This window comes from Scleropages formosus, chromosome 10 (genome assembly GCF_900964775.1).
Source record: "Scleropages formosus chromosome 10, fSclFor1.1, whole genome shotgun sequence".
Lineage (NCBI taxonomy): Eukaryota > Metazoa > Chordata > Actinopteri > Osteoglossiformes > Osteoglossidae > Scleropages > Scleropages formosus.
The window spans coordinates 31,253,817-31,267,804 of record NC_041815.1 but is presented as its reverse complement, the minus strand read 5'-3'; the positions used below and the strand labels follow the sequence as shown (position 1 = coordinate 31,267,804).

The window sequence follows — 13,988 nt, the reverse complement described above, 5'->3', positions numbered from 1 at the left end:
GAGGTCCAGGTCATGCCTGATATCATGGACCTTAGTTCATCTGAGTCTTCTACTCAAATCTGTTGCTGAAATTAGTTCTCACTCTGAAAGTTGCGAGATGTTTTTCCCAGCTGTTGTATAAAATGGACTTTTTTGGATACCGAAGGTACGATGCTGCTAATATCCGTTCTTAGCTCTCATTAAGTGACGCTACACAATGCAGCACGATCAGTCAGCTTTGTGTGTCTTCGTCTCGTTTAGGACCCTGCAATTTCAGGGAATGAGACTGACTACCCTGCCTTCACTCGTGGGCACGAGAAGGACGTCTTCATCAAGTGGCCATTAGAGCTGGAGGATGACATAGTCTGGGGAAAGGTACCGGTCTGGGCTTTCTGGGACCAACAGAGTCAACAGGATGATGATGATGAAGAAGACAGTCCTGATATCACTGATGAGACCGCGGGTGCTGGTGATGATGATTATTATCATTATGATGATGATGACAGACAGGGGGTGCGGTGGCGCAGTGGGTTGGACCGCAGTCCTGCTCCCCGGTGGGTCTGGGGTTCAAGTCCCGCTTGGGGTGCCTTGCGGTGGACTGGCGTCCCGTCCTGGGTGTGTCCCCTTCCCCCTCCGGCCTTACGCCCTGTGTTACCGGGTAGGCTCCGGTTCCCCGTGACCCCGTAAGGGACAAGCGGTTCTGAAAATGTGTGTGTGTGATGATGACAATGACGGTGATGTGCCTTCCAGGTGTGGCCAGACTTCCCTAATGTCACTGTAGATGAGTCTTTGGACTGGGACACACAAGTGGAGGTATCTCCTCATGCTTCTTTGACAGCTGTCCCCCACAGAGGAACGCTGAGCTCTGGGGCTCCTACTCACCGCCCTTGTGTCTCTGCAGCTGTACAGGGCCTACACGGCGTTCCCAGACTTCTTCCGCAACCAGACGGCCGAGTGGTGGCTGCAGGAAATCAAAGAGTTTTACGTGAAAATGAAGTTTGACGGCCTGTGGATTGTGAGCGGAGTTCAGGCCGCCCTTCACCTCACATCACGCAGGTCACAGTGCAGAGGACGACAATCTGCGCTCGAAAGTGTGCGACACCAGAGCGGGAACAACAGCGATGAGCACGCAGCGAGTTTAGAGCAGAACTTTGCGAGAACTTATCCTCTTAGTAAACGGGATTTCACATCTGGGGCTCGGCACACATCGCTGGGGTGTAAAATCTACGGCAAACACTGCCCTGATGCCTGCTGATGAAATTGCTGTGGGTCTACATTGCCTTGTTTGAGTTTTGTCTCCTGTGAAGGACATGAATGAGCCAGCCAGCTTCGTTCACGGCACCGTCGGGGGAAAATGTCTGGGACCGGAGAAGTACGACTACCCGCCGTACATGCCACGTAAGGACCCGCAGCCGACGAGTGCCGTGAACGCTCCACGCTGCCGGGACAAGGACGCTAATACTGCCCTCTCCGTAACCTCCGTCACCCAGAATTGGAGTCCAAAAACGAGGGCCTCAAACACAAGACCCTGTGCATGAACAGCGAGCAGTTCCTGGCTGACGGCACCCCGGTCAAACACTTCGACGTTCACAATCTCTACGGATGGTCCCACGCCAAGCCCACCTACGAGTGAGTACCGGGGGGACCTGCAGACAGCGCTCAGTCACCGCCAGCAGTTTTGTGTCCTTCTCCTGTTGTTTCTTCAGATTTTTTTATTCAGCTGATGGTTCTCTCCAAAGTGACTTACAATCTTAAGGTAATTACAGTGATCTACCCATTTTCACAGCTGGGTAACTTTTACTGGAGCAATTTAGGCTACGTACAGCACTCGAGGGTGCAGCAACTGGAGGTGGGATTCAAACCTATGACATTTGGGTCCAAAGGCACCAGTGCTAACCCTTGCGCTACCAGCTGCCCCTGTTTTTCTCTCTTCTAAATGATTGAACCCTCCCATCAGTGCCCTGCTGGCTGTCACCGGGGAGAGAGGGGTGGTGGTGTCGCGCTCCACGTACCCCTCCAGCGGCAAATGGGTGGGACACTGGCTCGGAGACAACACTTCCGGCTGGGACCAGCTTTTTAAGTCCATCATCGGTACGCGGAGCTTCTCTCCATCCTCACTGTACCCATCGCACGTACATCTTTGTTAATAATGTGTGCGTTGTGCTTCTCCACACAAGTCTTTTCCAAAACCGCATCTCAACGGTCCGTGCAGAAATATGGTGAATTCTGTGTTCTTTCTTTTCTCAGGAATGCTGGAGTTCAGCTTGTTTGGCATCTCCTATGTAAGTTCAGCACTTCCACTGCACTGTACATTTATTTATTTACATGTACTTGTATTCATTGCGCTGACTCTTTCCTCCAAGGCCACTTACAACATTAGGTTTCTACACGAAGCTACATACACTGCTTCACGCATTTGTTCAGCGCGTTAAGATTTTACTGTGTCAATTCAGGGTTTGTCCCTCGATCAAGGGCACTAGGGCCAGAGCGGGGACTTGAGCCTGGATGTGTCAGCTGCGAGGACGTGTCTCTGCTTGCTACGCCACCTGCTGCCCCTTATAAGCTGCTTTGTTCCACCACTGAACAAATATGAGTGTAAATGCAAACACGGGGATGTTTCAATGCTGCGGTTTCTGTCTGCACTTCACTGCGATGCTCCCGCCTGCAGACCGGCGCCGACATCTGCGGCTTCTTCAACTCGGCCGAGTACGAGATGTGTCTCCGCTGGATGCAGCTGGGCGCTTTCTACCCCTACTCCCGGAACCACAACGGCAAAGGAAACCCGGTGCGTAGCAGAGAGCGTCCGCTCGCATGGTGATGTTCCCCACAGCGATTTGTTCGGCGGAGCCCGAACAGACCACGTCTCTGCCGGCCGCATGCCAAACGTCATCCGCTTGGGCGCAAGTACGGGGCAGAGAGCGGAGGACGAACTACTGGCGCTTTCCCCAAAGGCTGTCCGAGTGGATAATAAATCTCTCAGCGCTTACGCGTCGTCATTAACCCTTAAAGCTCCTGCTGCACACTTTTTATCAGAAATCCCGGAAGTGACAGTTCTCCCGGGGGTACGGGCTGCGCTCGTTCGCATCTTGTCGAACATTCAAGGGGCAAGGTCACCGCGCTGCCGCGGCCTCGCCGTCCCCCTCGGAAGCGGAATAAATAAAATCTAAATTCCACCCCACGGCAAGTCATTAGCAAAGTGATCCTGGTGTTCGGTTGCCCGTCGGCTGTCAGGTATTCACCGTGGCGTTCGTTTAAAGCCTGACCTTTGAGGGCCACAGGAGCATGTCTAAAATCCAATAAGCCCGACTGCGAGGATCGATACGGCGTTGCTAAATTTCCTCGCTGAAATACGACACGACCACCCCTCTGACGGGAGGCGCATGCAAAATTGAATTTTCAAGGTTACCCTTGCATGTGCTTTCATTCCAATAAAATCATAACGGCGTGCAAATAGATGCTTAAACTACAGGAAAATAAACATTGTGCTGCAGGAGGGTATATGAAACGCCGCGGGGCACAAAGACGGCAGTTATGAGGTCACCTGCAAGTACGGCTCGGTCCTTGCTTTACATCCAGTGAGTTTTTGCCGCGAGGCACGGCGATGTTGTAATGGAGAGGGCAAAAACACGGTAAACTGAAGGTCAGGGCCGGAGGCAGCCGTTCGGTTCGGTCGTTAACGCACCCCTTCGGTTCTAATGTGCTCCTGCGCCCTGCGGCGAAGCGCTATAATTTCTCCCGTGTTCATTTTCCGGTCTGGCCGCTCCTCTAACTGACCGATCGCTCGTTGGCTTTAATATGCAAATGCCGGGAAGCCGTTTTCGTTTCTTCCGGGATGCGAGCAGATGGAAGCCGAGGGAAGTCGGAGCGGAGAGGAGGGGGCTGCATCTCAGCACGCCGGTGGATTTCATTAGCGGTGCGGTTCTCCTCCGGCCTGGTAGCGGCCGGGACGAGTTACTCCTTGCCTCCAGCAGCACTTGCTTTCTTCTCGGAAAGGAAAGAGCAGGTGCTGCTAGCAGGCGTGTACATTGCCGCATGAGAACACGAGCATGTGGCCATATTAGCGCGCAGCGGAGAACCGTTGCCGTTATTATTTCCTCTTTCCGCTCACACTTTTCTCCAAGGTGACTTACGGTGTGAGGTTTGTACGCTAAGCTGCCCACTTGTACAGCAGGGTCATTTTCCTCGATCGCGTCGGGGTAAGTACTTTCATCAAGGGTTCTGCGACGGGAGCGGAACGCAAACCTGAGCCCTTCGACCGCAAAGCGATGGTTCTAACCTCTAAGCCACCTGCCACCCCAGCGGGAAGAGCAGATGTCTTACGACTTCTTGTGCAGAAGAGCGTTCGCTGCGATAACCGCTCGAGCGGAGCGCTCTTTCGGCGTGCCGAGAAAACAAACGTTTCTGGACTTGGCCGGATAATTTCGAGAGGGAAAAAGTGGCGGCGGGAAGGTCAGAAGGGCCGCCTGCGAGGCGGTGCATTTTGGAGCGACGCTCTTTCTCTCCGCACACAATGAAAGCCTTTCCGTGTCAAGTGAAGCGAGCGCCGTCTTTGATACGCTTCCTCCTCCTTGGCGTCCCGCATCGACCGGCGGCCGCTGTTAATTTTCGACTCGCTATTGATATGTGGAGGCAAATGGACGCTTTTGAAAGGTCTCCGTGTCTCTCTCCGCATCGCCGACGAGGAGAAAGAGCTCTCAGCGGGGCCCTGGGAAAACAACGACAAATAAATAAATAACACGGCTTTAAAAGTCTAAGAAATCGTTACACAAACCTTAAAAAAACCTTGTGAGACGGACACTGCTGACTTTCTTGTGCTTTGTAATAATAATAATAATAATAATAATAATAATAATTTCTTAAAAAATTATTTACGCACCCAGTGTCCACCTCATTTACATGATGTGGTGCTGCATGTAATGTAAACTTATACTGCATTTTTCATACTTTCGGAAATCCAGAGAGGGGACTAAGTGACGCTAGGTCATTGGACCCGCGTGTGTCCGTGCGTGTTTGTGCGCGTTCGCAGAGGCAGGACCCGGTGGCCTGGAACAGCACCTTCGCCGAGGCCTCGCGGAACGTCCTCAACATCCGCTACACGCTGCTGCCCTACCTATACACGCTGATGTTCGAGGCCCACGCCACAGGAAGCACGGTGGTGCGCCCCCTGCTGCACGAGTGAGTGAGCCGCAGAGCGTCGCTTCGGAAAGGGGGTGGGTCGGCTGCTCTTCTCCGACGGTTCCGGCGTAACCCCGCTTTCCTTTCGCGCCTCTTTCTTTCCTCTAATCCTCTTTTCACCCTTTCGTTCACATTTCCCTCTGCCGTAATCTCTCTTATTGTCACTCGTTTCAGGAGAACTTCTTCCTCGGCTTCTTCACTCTGCCTCTTTTCCGCTGTTTTTAATCCCATCCGGCTCTTTATGCCTTTTCTCTTAATTTCCTGTCCCTGGCCTTTCTTCCCCCTTCCTCCCTTCCCCGAATCTCTCTCCGCAGCACCGTGCTCTTGCTGCTGTTGGTTACGTGGCGGGGGACTGCGCGGTCGCGAGTTTGAGCCCGCCGACCGAAGGGTCGCTGTCCTTTTCTCTCAGGTTTGTGACGGACAAGGTCACCTGGGAGATCTACCGCCAGTTCCTGTGGGGTCCCGCTCTGCTGATCAGCCCCGTCACGGACCTGGTAAGACCTGCATCGCCAGCCGGGTCCCGGGTTCGGGCGCCAGCGCTCATCGATAAAGCGATGTGCGTCGGGCTCGCGTCGGGAACGCGGTGGATCCACGACTCATTCTCATCTGAGTGAAACCAAAGCAATCTGTGTCTCTCGGCAGATGACCGAGAGGATGACTCTGCGAAGCAATCATCACTCATCTTTCTCTTCCTCAGGGTGCCAGGGAGGTTACGGCGTACGTTCCAGAAGGCCGCTGGTACGATTACAACACGGTAAGAGTATTGAAGGCCTTCCGATTTAAAAACGAGGTTTCGGGGTTTTTCAGTCTTTCGGGATATAAGACATGAGGTGGAGACAAGATCGTAACTGGGGGCTAAGGTTACGTGGATAATAATAATAATAATAATAATAATTATAAACAATTCCTTTCCGTCTTTGGCTCCTCCCAGACGATGGCCGTGGAGATAAGCAAAAACTGGATGGTCATGCCCACTCCTCTGGAGCACATCAACCTCCACGTCCGCGGCGGCTACATCCTGCCCTGGCAGACGCCGGAGAACACGACCCATTACAGGTAGTAGCCCTACCAGGGGGCACAGGACTCGCCTCCTCCAGGCGCTCGTCTCAATCCCTCCCTCCTGGGCCGCATCGCCGCGCCGTCTCAATGTCCAAACGAACCTCTCAGCTCTGCACGTCGCGCTGTTTCCGCAGCCGCAAGAACCCGCTGGGGCTCATCGTGGCCCTGAGCGACGCCGGTGCGGCCCAGGGCACCTTCTTCTGGGATGACGGACAGGGCATCGGTGAGTCGCCCCGCGCCGTACCACAGCCACGAGGGGCGAGTTTGCGGCTCTTTGGCGCAAAGTTTGCACGTCTGTCGAGATGGAAACGCCGACCTTCAAGTATGACTCTAATCTAGGAATCTCATTTCATACATCCGTCTCATGCACCCTCTGCCGTGCCTCTCCTTGTGACGCAGACACCTACGAGAACGGAATGTACCTCCTGACATCTTTCTCCGTCCAACAGGTATGTGGTGTGAGAGACACGGAGCTGAACGGGGCTTATTTCCGCAGTTTGCCGCCCCCACGCTATTACGCCACACACCCCCCCCCCCCACAGATCATTCGTTCATTTACTTGCTCTGAGCTCCGTCCAGTCGTAGGCCAAAAAGCGAATTGAAAAGCATTTGAAATGAAGGCCTGAAAATATGTCCCAGTTGTAATCAGCAACATCCTACATTAATACATTAAATGTGAATAACTAGTAAGATCCTCTTTCTCAACAGACTTAATAAGAAAACACAGAACGTGTGTGTGTGTGTGTGTGTGTGTGTGTGTGTGTGTGTGTGTGTGTGTTGTACAACATTGTACTTTTGTCTTTTTAGCTCAGCGATCTTCTCCAAAGCAGCTTACATTGTTGTGCTCCTTGCACTGATTTAGCCCTTCATACAGCAGGGTCAGTTTTACTCTACCAATCAGGGTAAGTACCTTGGTCAAGGGCACAACAGCAGGAGGTGGGATTTGAAGCCAGGTCCGTTGAGGCTAAAGGCGATGGCTCCAACCACCGCACTTTCAACTGTATACATTTGCAAAAAGCAACAAAGCGTGTCGGCTTGAACACGTTAAACGTGTGATTAACGAAAGATGCGAACCTGTATGTGGAGCACGTGTTGGAGCTGGAGACGTGTGACGTTCCGCTGCGATGCTCATAAGCACGAGAGTTCAGAGTTCAGGTTTTCCATCCACTCGTTCAGTGACATTTTGTCATTTAGACTCTTCGAGATTCGTAGCACAGGGACAGTTCCCCCGACGTCTCCAATTTTACTGTATTTTTACAGCAAACAATTATCCAAAATGCTCTAATAAATGTGAATCATATTTACACTATTTTATACTTAGATTTAAAGTAAAGCTTTGATAAATGAAAAATCTGTAATTTTTTTCTTCTTTAGAAGCTGTATATGCGTTCCCTCTGTTCCCAGTGTGTGTGTGTGTGTAAGGCAGTGTGTAACACCCTGTAACGTCTGCTTGCCTCACGCTCCAGAACACCCTGCAGAATAACGTGGCTCACAGTGGCCTGGCCACAGCAGACCGCCTCATCATGGGACAGCTGAGGGTGTGGGGCGCCGGGAGCACCCAAGTGAAGGAGGTGACGCTGGCTGCGGGCGGGGATCCGGCGAAGCCGCTGCCCGAAGACGCCGTCTCACACAACCTGCAAACACAGGTAAGAGAGCCGAGCGCAGAGGGGCCTGGTGCGTGCGTGTGTGTGTGTGTGTGTGTGTGTGTGTGTGTGTGAGACGGCTCTTTAACAACACCGAACGCTCACGGAGATGCAGGAGCGCGCACCTTCACACTCTGGCTGCTCACGGGAGACGTTCGCTGTTCTCTTTGTTTTCCAGGAACTGGTCATTGATCTAACAGCTCAGTCGCTCCACGTGGACCAACAGTTTACCGTCACGTGGAAAACGAGCGTTTGACCCGAGGGAACACGCTCCTGTACACGTGCGTGTCCTGGGTGTGGCGACCGCTTCTTTGCACCGTGAAGGAATCGCTTGTGGTCAAACCTGTCAGCTGCTTCTCCTTCGCTCTCTTCTCCCTTTCTCTCTGGGCTCTTTTCACCTTTGCTCTTGGGTTTGTGCGGAACGTCGGCGATAAATAAAGAGTCGCCGATCCGGGAGCCGGACCTGTCTGTCGGAGCAAAGGGCGGCACTTTGTTGCCCGTAGCGACGCGACGCGACGCTCCGCTACTCTCCGTTTATCACACGCGCTTAATTGATTTCTGCTCTAATTGGCAATCGTTTGGGTCGGAGGGGGGGCAGGGGGCGGAGACACCGGGGGGGCGAGCGCTGCTCTGGGAATCTAATGAGCAGCTCATGGAGGCTCCGCTATGTAGCGTCTCTAGAAAAACTAATAGTTTGGGCTGTTTGTGCCTTTTTCTTTTCTTTTCTTTTCTTTTCTTTTCTTTTCTTTTCTCTCCCATCAGCAACGACATCTTAAGTACACGTTCCCTGTCGCAGAAGTGTGTGCTTCTCGAAAAGAAAGCAGTCCTTCGCAACAATTCAAGAGGGAATAAAGAGTTCAACTGGTTGACGTGCTGCATATTTTCAAGCGATACATAAAATACCTTCCATTTCCACCAGGCACCATTTGCCATGGAAACACAGACAAACAAACACACTTACATTTACCTTCACCGCACTTGTCTCTCTAAAGGTCCTTACAGCGCAAGGTTTGTACACCAGGCTACTTACACTGAATTACCAATTTGTTTTACTGCATCACTTCAGGGTAAGCACCTCGATCGAGGGTTCTACAGCAGGAGGTGCGATTCGAACCCAGGTTCAGTGTGTTTACCGCGGTACACAAGTCTTCCTGTGAGTCCGGCAGCCCTGTGTCGAAGACTGACACATCCCTGCTGAGGCAGGCGGACTGTGGCCCCCGGAGGTCGAAGGTCACAGGTCAGCAGTCAAGGCAGCTGCTGAGTCTGGAGGTTCTGTCTAATAAAAGAGAAGTGAGCTACAGCGGGGGTCACTCCGGGGGTCACTCAGGGGTCGCCGTGGGGTCGCACGCTGCCGCTCCAGACGAAAAAGACACGGAAACGCGAGAGCGGAGCGGCAGGAGCGAGGCTTTGGGTTAGAGAGCAAAACACACTTTCGCTGAGTGAAGAAAATCACACAAAAGAGTTTTGTTGGCACTTCACTGGAATGAGCTGGACCTGTCACTCGAGGACGCCCCCTTGCCCCCCCCCCCCCCCCCCCACACACACACACACACACACTTGGGCGCACCTGGGCGTGGATATCCATGTTCGTAACTTGTTTTGTTCATAACTCTAACAGATGACTTTTACCACTGAGTCACCTTAACGCGAAAGGCTCGACACACACACACCCCTCACTTTATTCACAGATGTAGCTGCAATACCTACAAACTAAAAAGATGAGAAAGACAGTGTGTCCACAAACTCTTCATCAGGGCTGACTGATGACTGATTCGTCTCAAAGACGTGCTCAACGTTCCTCATCTTGTCGCTGATGGGCGACACTCAGCACACAGGAGCTATAGACACTGTGGCAGTGAGTTGGATGAAGGCGGTTTTGCGCAGCGGCGCATCTCGCTTTTGGAAACGCTGGTTCTCTCGGCAGCCGCTGGCACCGGAGCGCGGTGGAGGTGCTCGCGTCTCCGTATGAATCTCCCTTCAACATGAACGCACCTGGTTCGCGAGCGCGCCCCCTTCCGGTGCTCAGGTGTGGCCTCGGCACTAACGAAGGCAGCCGTCACCGGGGCCGCCGCGCCGCGTTCGGACAGGCCAAGAAGGGGCCTCTTCGGCGCCACCCGCCCTTCGCTCGCTCGCACGCCAATTAGGGCCCGACGAGCCAAACGGGCCGGGGCACCTCCAAATTGCTCCGGTCCGGCTCAGCGTGGCGCCGGGCGGTGACGGCCAGCAGCGTGACATCTTCACCGTGGCAACAGCTCCCGTTTCCACCTTACGCCAGCCAGGGCCAACATGCTATTTTTACCTGTGTGTGGGTGTGTGGGTGTGTGGGGTGGGGGGGTGAGATGTTGTTTTTCACAATCACTGAAAGTGAGCTGCTGTTCACTGACACGTGACCAAACCTCAGGACCGCAGGAGCTCAGGTGACCACACGCTGGAGTGACCAGACCCTGTAGTCCATTGCACTATTTCTCTGATACATTTTTCACAAAAAAATGAAAAAATGGATTAAAAATAATTTAAAAAAAAATACTTGATTTACTTGCATTGTAGTCAAATTATACAAATAATTTACAAAAATTAACCAGTTTTATTGTCTTGTTTTCCTGAAACATTTTGTTTGCGTCTAACATGATTAAATTACTATGTAAAAATTAAACAATTTGACATTCATCATCATGTGACTGGAGCACTACCCCCCCCCATCCAACTGCTACCCCCCAGTGTGTCAGTCACATGAGATCAGACTGCAGGTGGCTTAAGAATGAGCGGACACTTGTGTGTGTGTGTGTGTGTGTGTGTGTGTCCTTTCCACACGTCCTGTGCATAGCAAGAAGCGAACATGAAAAAGAGCAAACTGTACTTGAGCTGATGGCTGATGTGTGTGAAGTATCATTTCAGTGTGTGTGTATGTGTGTGTGTGTCGGCCGCTCTCTCAGCTCCTTTCATGTGTCAGCTGTTGCTCCATTAAGAGAATAAGATGGACGAGAGGTCTCTGCGTAGTGCCGTTAATGAGTAAATATCCATATGAAAGAGCTCGTTTGGACACATATCTGTTTCATATTTAATTCATAGTGGGTAGAGCTGAAAGGTTGTGCTTAGAAGCGATTATGGTAATTGGTGTGTGTGTGTGTGTGTGTGTGTGTGTGTGTGTGTGTGTGTGTGTGTGTGTGTAAGTGTGTGGGGCGCTAGTTTAACTGCTCCTGCTCCAGTCTACATTCCTTCACACTGACCATTTGTCCGCATTTTTTCTTTCCATTGGGCCAGCAGTAGGTGGTGCAATGGTTAGAACCCCGCTACTGAAGGACCTGGGTTCGAATCCCACTTTTTGCTCTACTACTGCTGTACTACCCAAAGGACTTACCCTGAACTGATACAGTAAAATTCAAACCCGTATGGATTGGGAACGGCAGCGTTACCCTTTTGAGTAATACTAACAGACGGTGACAAAGTGTGTTCTACACCACGGTAAACCGCAGGTCAATGTGCTCCACACAGCTCTTGTGCTTGTCCCTCTAGTTCGCCGAATGTGTGTGTGTGTGTGTGTGTGTGTGTGTGTGAGGGGACGGGGACGGGGACAAGTGTGGGCAGGAGGTCATCCTCATGCAGTGATGCTCCATCTCATCATTTGATGGCCGGCTCGGGGGGGTCCTGCTCTCGCCTCGGAGCCGCTCGGCCACGATGTGGGGGAGTGGGGGCTTGAGGATCATTGGCGCAGTCACTGCATTTGTTGTGTTCTCTGGGAGTGGGGCGAAGCTCCTGCGACACCCAGCAGGTCATTGCAAGCAGACGTTCGTGTTCCAGAATGTTTCGGGGAGCGGGGGGGTTGGGGGGTGGTCACAAGCAGGTGCCATGATCACACGCCACAGACAGGCCTCGTCGAACATTAATCGCACACAGAGAGCAGATAGACACAATGGACCCTGTTAACGCACACTGGGAGGTACAGTAAAACATGGTGGACGGCGCTCCTGTACCCCGCTGCACTGCGGACACTCATGGCAACAGACTGACGGGGAACCGGCGCTCGTTTCGCTGCTCCACTGATTGACGTCGTCCGCATGCGATTCGGGAATGAGTTAGAGCATTCATTTTACTAGACTAAAGCGGCGGTGCTGATGGGCCGAGGTCAGCGGCACGGGTATCGCTAGGCGATCCCCGAGTGCGCGATTCCTGCGTCGTCTAGGCGGAAAAAAGGAACGCCTTCGAGGGGCAGGTCGTGTCCAGAGCATATCGACCGAGCCCCAGGCGGAACGTGTCGCCCTTTATTTATGGGTGCCTGCAGTCGCCGGTGTCCACGTTCATCTCCCTTTCACTTCGCCGTGTCCCAGCATTTCTGTCTCCGCGGAAGCGAGCTCAGCCGGCGTCGACCCTCCCGGTCGAGAGACGGCATAAGGAGGACCCAGGAGGGCGTAGCCGCCTTCATTCAATTCCCTTCCACGGTGTTTACGGCTCCCGCCTGCTCTTCCCGGACGCCAGCGATGAGAGCGAGAGGAGGAACGCCGCACACCGAGGGTCCGTGGGCCGAATCGGTCAGCAGTCATCGTTCGTCGGTCGAAGGCATCAGCCTAGCGTTCGCGCGTTCGTGTTTTGGAGAGTCGCCGTCGGAATGAAACTCACAGGCAATGATTACGTGGAAAGTTTTCGGTGAAAAAATCAGTCTTCCTATTTACTGGCGCATTTCCAAAATTTCCGCAAATAAATCAAGAGATGTGTGTATGATTAATGACTGTTGACTGCGAACGAGGGATAACTATGGAGTTATGAACAAAAGGGGCTGGAGGGGAACTTCTAGTCCCAGTGGCGTTTGTCAGGGTGCGAGTGTGTACAGTGTGTATTCGTACGTGTGCCGAAATACGGATTTATTTCACTTTAGAGCGGAGCGACGGCACCGACAGAAACAGAAGGAACATCTGTTTACATCGCGTTGGAGACTTATTAGAAGAGCCAGATATGGAAGCTCTGAATAGTATTTAGAGGCTCATTATCTCCATGGAGGATTTTCTCCAACCCAACAGACTTCTGACTTAATAAATACAAAATCTTTTTTATTTTTCCAGTGTTTGTATTTTTATGGCCTGCATTCAAATGAAATCTTGCGTTAGATGTCACATCACATCTTTTCTGCTGCTTTATGTCTTTCTCAACTAATAACATTTAAAAACACTGCAAGCTTCACAATTCATGCATTCAAGAAGGCAAATATTATAATTGGACATTTGAATAGTTATTACTTTGCATTTGCATGATGTGGAGTGATGTGACCCTCATGGTAACGCGCTGCTCTGCTCTCCAGCTCTCCAGAACGAATGAGTGAATCCAAAGCGATATCGGGAGGCGTCAATTACAAGTCCAGCTAATATAAACAGATGAGGTCAGAGTACAGTGTAAATGACTTTGTGTCACTGGAACATATTTCACTTCCCTCCGTATTTCCAGAGGCAACACAAATAAATTTCTCACATTATTTATGAATGGCCTTCAAAACACACACACACACACACACACATATATATATTCAAAAGGCGTTATTGTTTCTCATTTGTTGGTGTGGCACCCAGCACGCTGTGCCGGACCGATGACTGATGGAAGCTCTCGAAGCGCCGGCACAATTAGCAGTGCGGAAAGCGAATTTGCGTGATGAATGTGCCTCGCCGGCGTCGGCCCGCTTCCCAAGCCGTGACCTCCTCTCGCGATTATAATGAAATCCTCTGCCCTCCGTCGCGCACAACAGTACGTGTCGGTGGAACCGGCTCGGCCGCGGGGGTCCGTCCGGACGGAGCGCGTCCGCCGCCCCCGTGGCAACCGCCGCCCCCGTGGCAACCGCCTCCGGAGCCGAGCCGAGAGCCCGACTCCTTCGCTTCTCCTTCCCAGGGACTCGGTGCGTCGCCTCGCAGGTCACGCCCAGCACCGGGAACACGGGCCGTGCCGGGGAGGGGGGGGGGGCAGACGTCGCTGGGCCTGCGCTCATGTCTTAATAACACGGTTGTTGTAAGCAGCCTGGTGGAGAAGCCCCTTCTGGATATAATTACTTCTCCTGCCTCGCAGCTCGTACCCCGCAGCGCTGAGTCATCGCTGACCTACTGTAAATACGGTCCTTCGAATCGCGACGCCTCTGTCATCTTCACACCGTAGCCG

General features: G+C 52.5%; 1 protein-coding gene across 1 annotated transcript in view; it reads left to right on the top strand.

Annotated features, from left to right (window-relative positions):
• si (sucrase-isomaltase) overlaps positions 1 to 8,890 on the top strand; it is a 32,359-nt gene extending 23,469 nt beyond the window's left edge. Inside the window, exons 33-48 of the mRNA XM_018736195.2 lie at positions 241 to 354; positions 730 to 792; positions 881 to 994; positions 1,287 to 1,377; positions 1,470 to 1,608; positions 1,937 to 2,070; positions 2,227 to 2,261; positions 2,648 to 2,764; positions 5,006 to 5,154; positions 5,564 to 5,648; positions 5,852 to 5,908; positions 6,086 to 6,210; positions 6,348 to 6,436; positions 6,613 to 6,662; positions 7,680 to 7,859; positions 8,035 to 8,890. Coding sequence (XP_018591711.2) covers positions 241 to 354; positions 730 to 792; positions 881 to 994; positions 1,287 to 1,377; positions 1,470 to 1,608; positions 1,937 to 2,070; positions 2,227 to 2,261; positions 2,648 to 2,764; positions 5,006 to 5,154; positions 5,564 to 5,648; positions 5,852 to 5,908; positions 6,086 to 6,210; positions 6,348 to 6,436; positions 6,613 to 6,662; positions 7,680 to 7,859; positions 8,035 to 8,112 — 1,620 coding nt within the window. The 3' untranslated portion in view covers positions 8,113 to 8,890. The remainder of the gene's footprint in view (positions 1 to 240; positions 355 to 729; positions 793 to 880; positions 995 to 1,286; positions 1,378 to 1,469; positions 1,609 to 1,936; positions 2,071 to 2,226; positions 2,262 to 2,647; positions 2,765 to 5,005; positions 5,155 to 5,563; positions 5,649 to 5,851; positions 5,909 to 6,085; positions 6,211 to 6,347; positions 6,437 to 6,612; positions 6,663 to 7,679; positions 7,860 to 8,034) is intronic.
• The last annotated feature ends 5,098 nt before the right edge of the window (positions 8,891 to 13,988 follow it).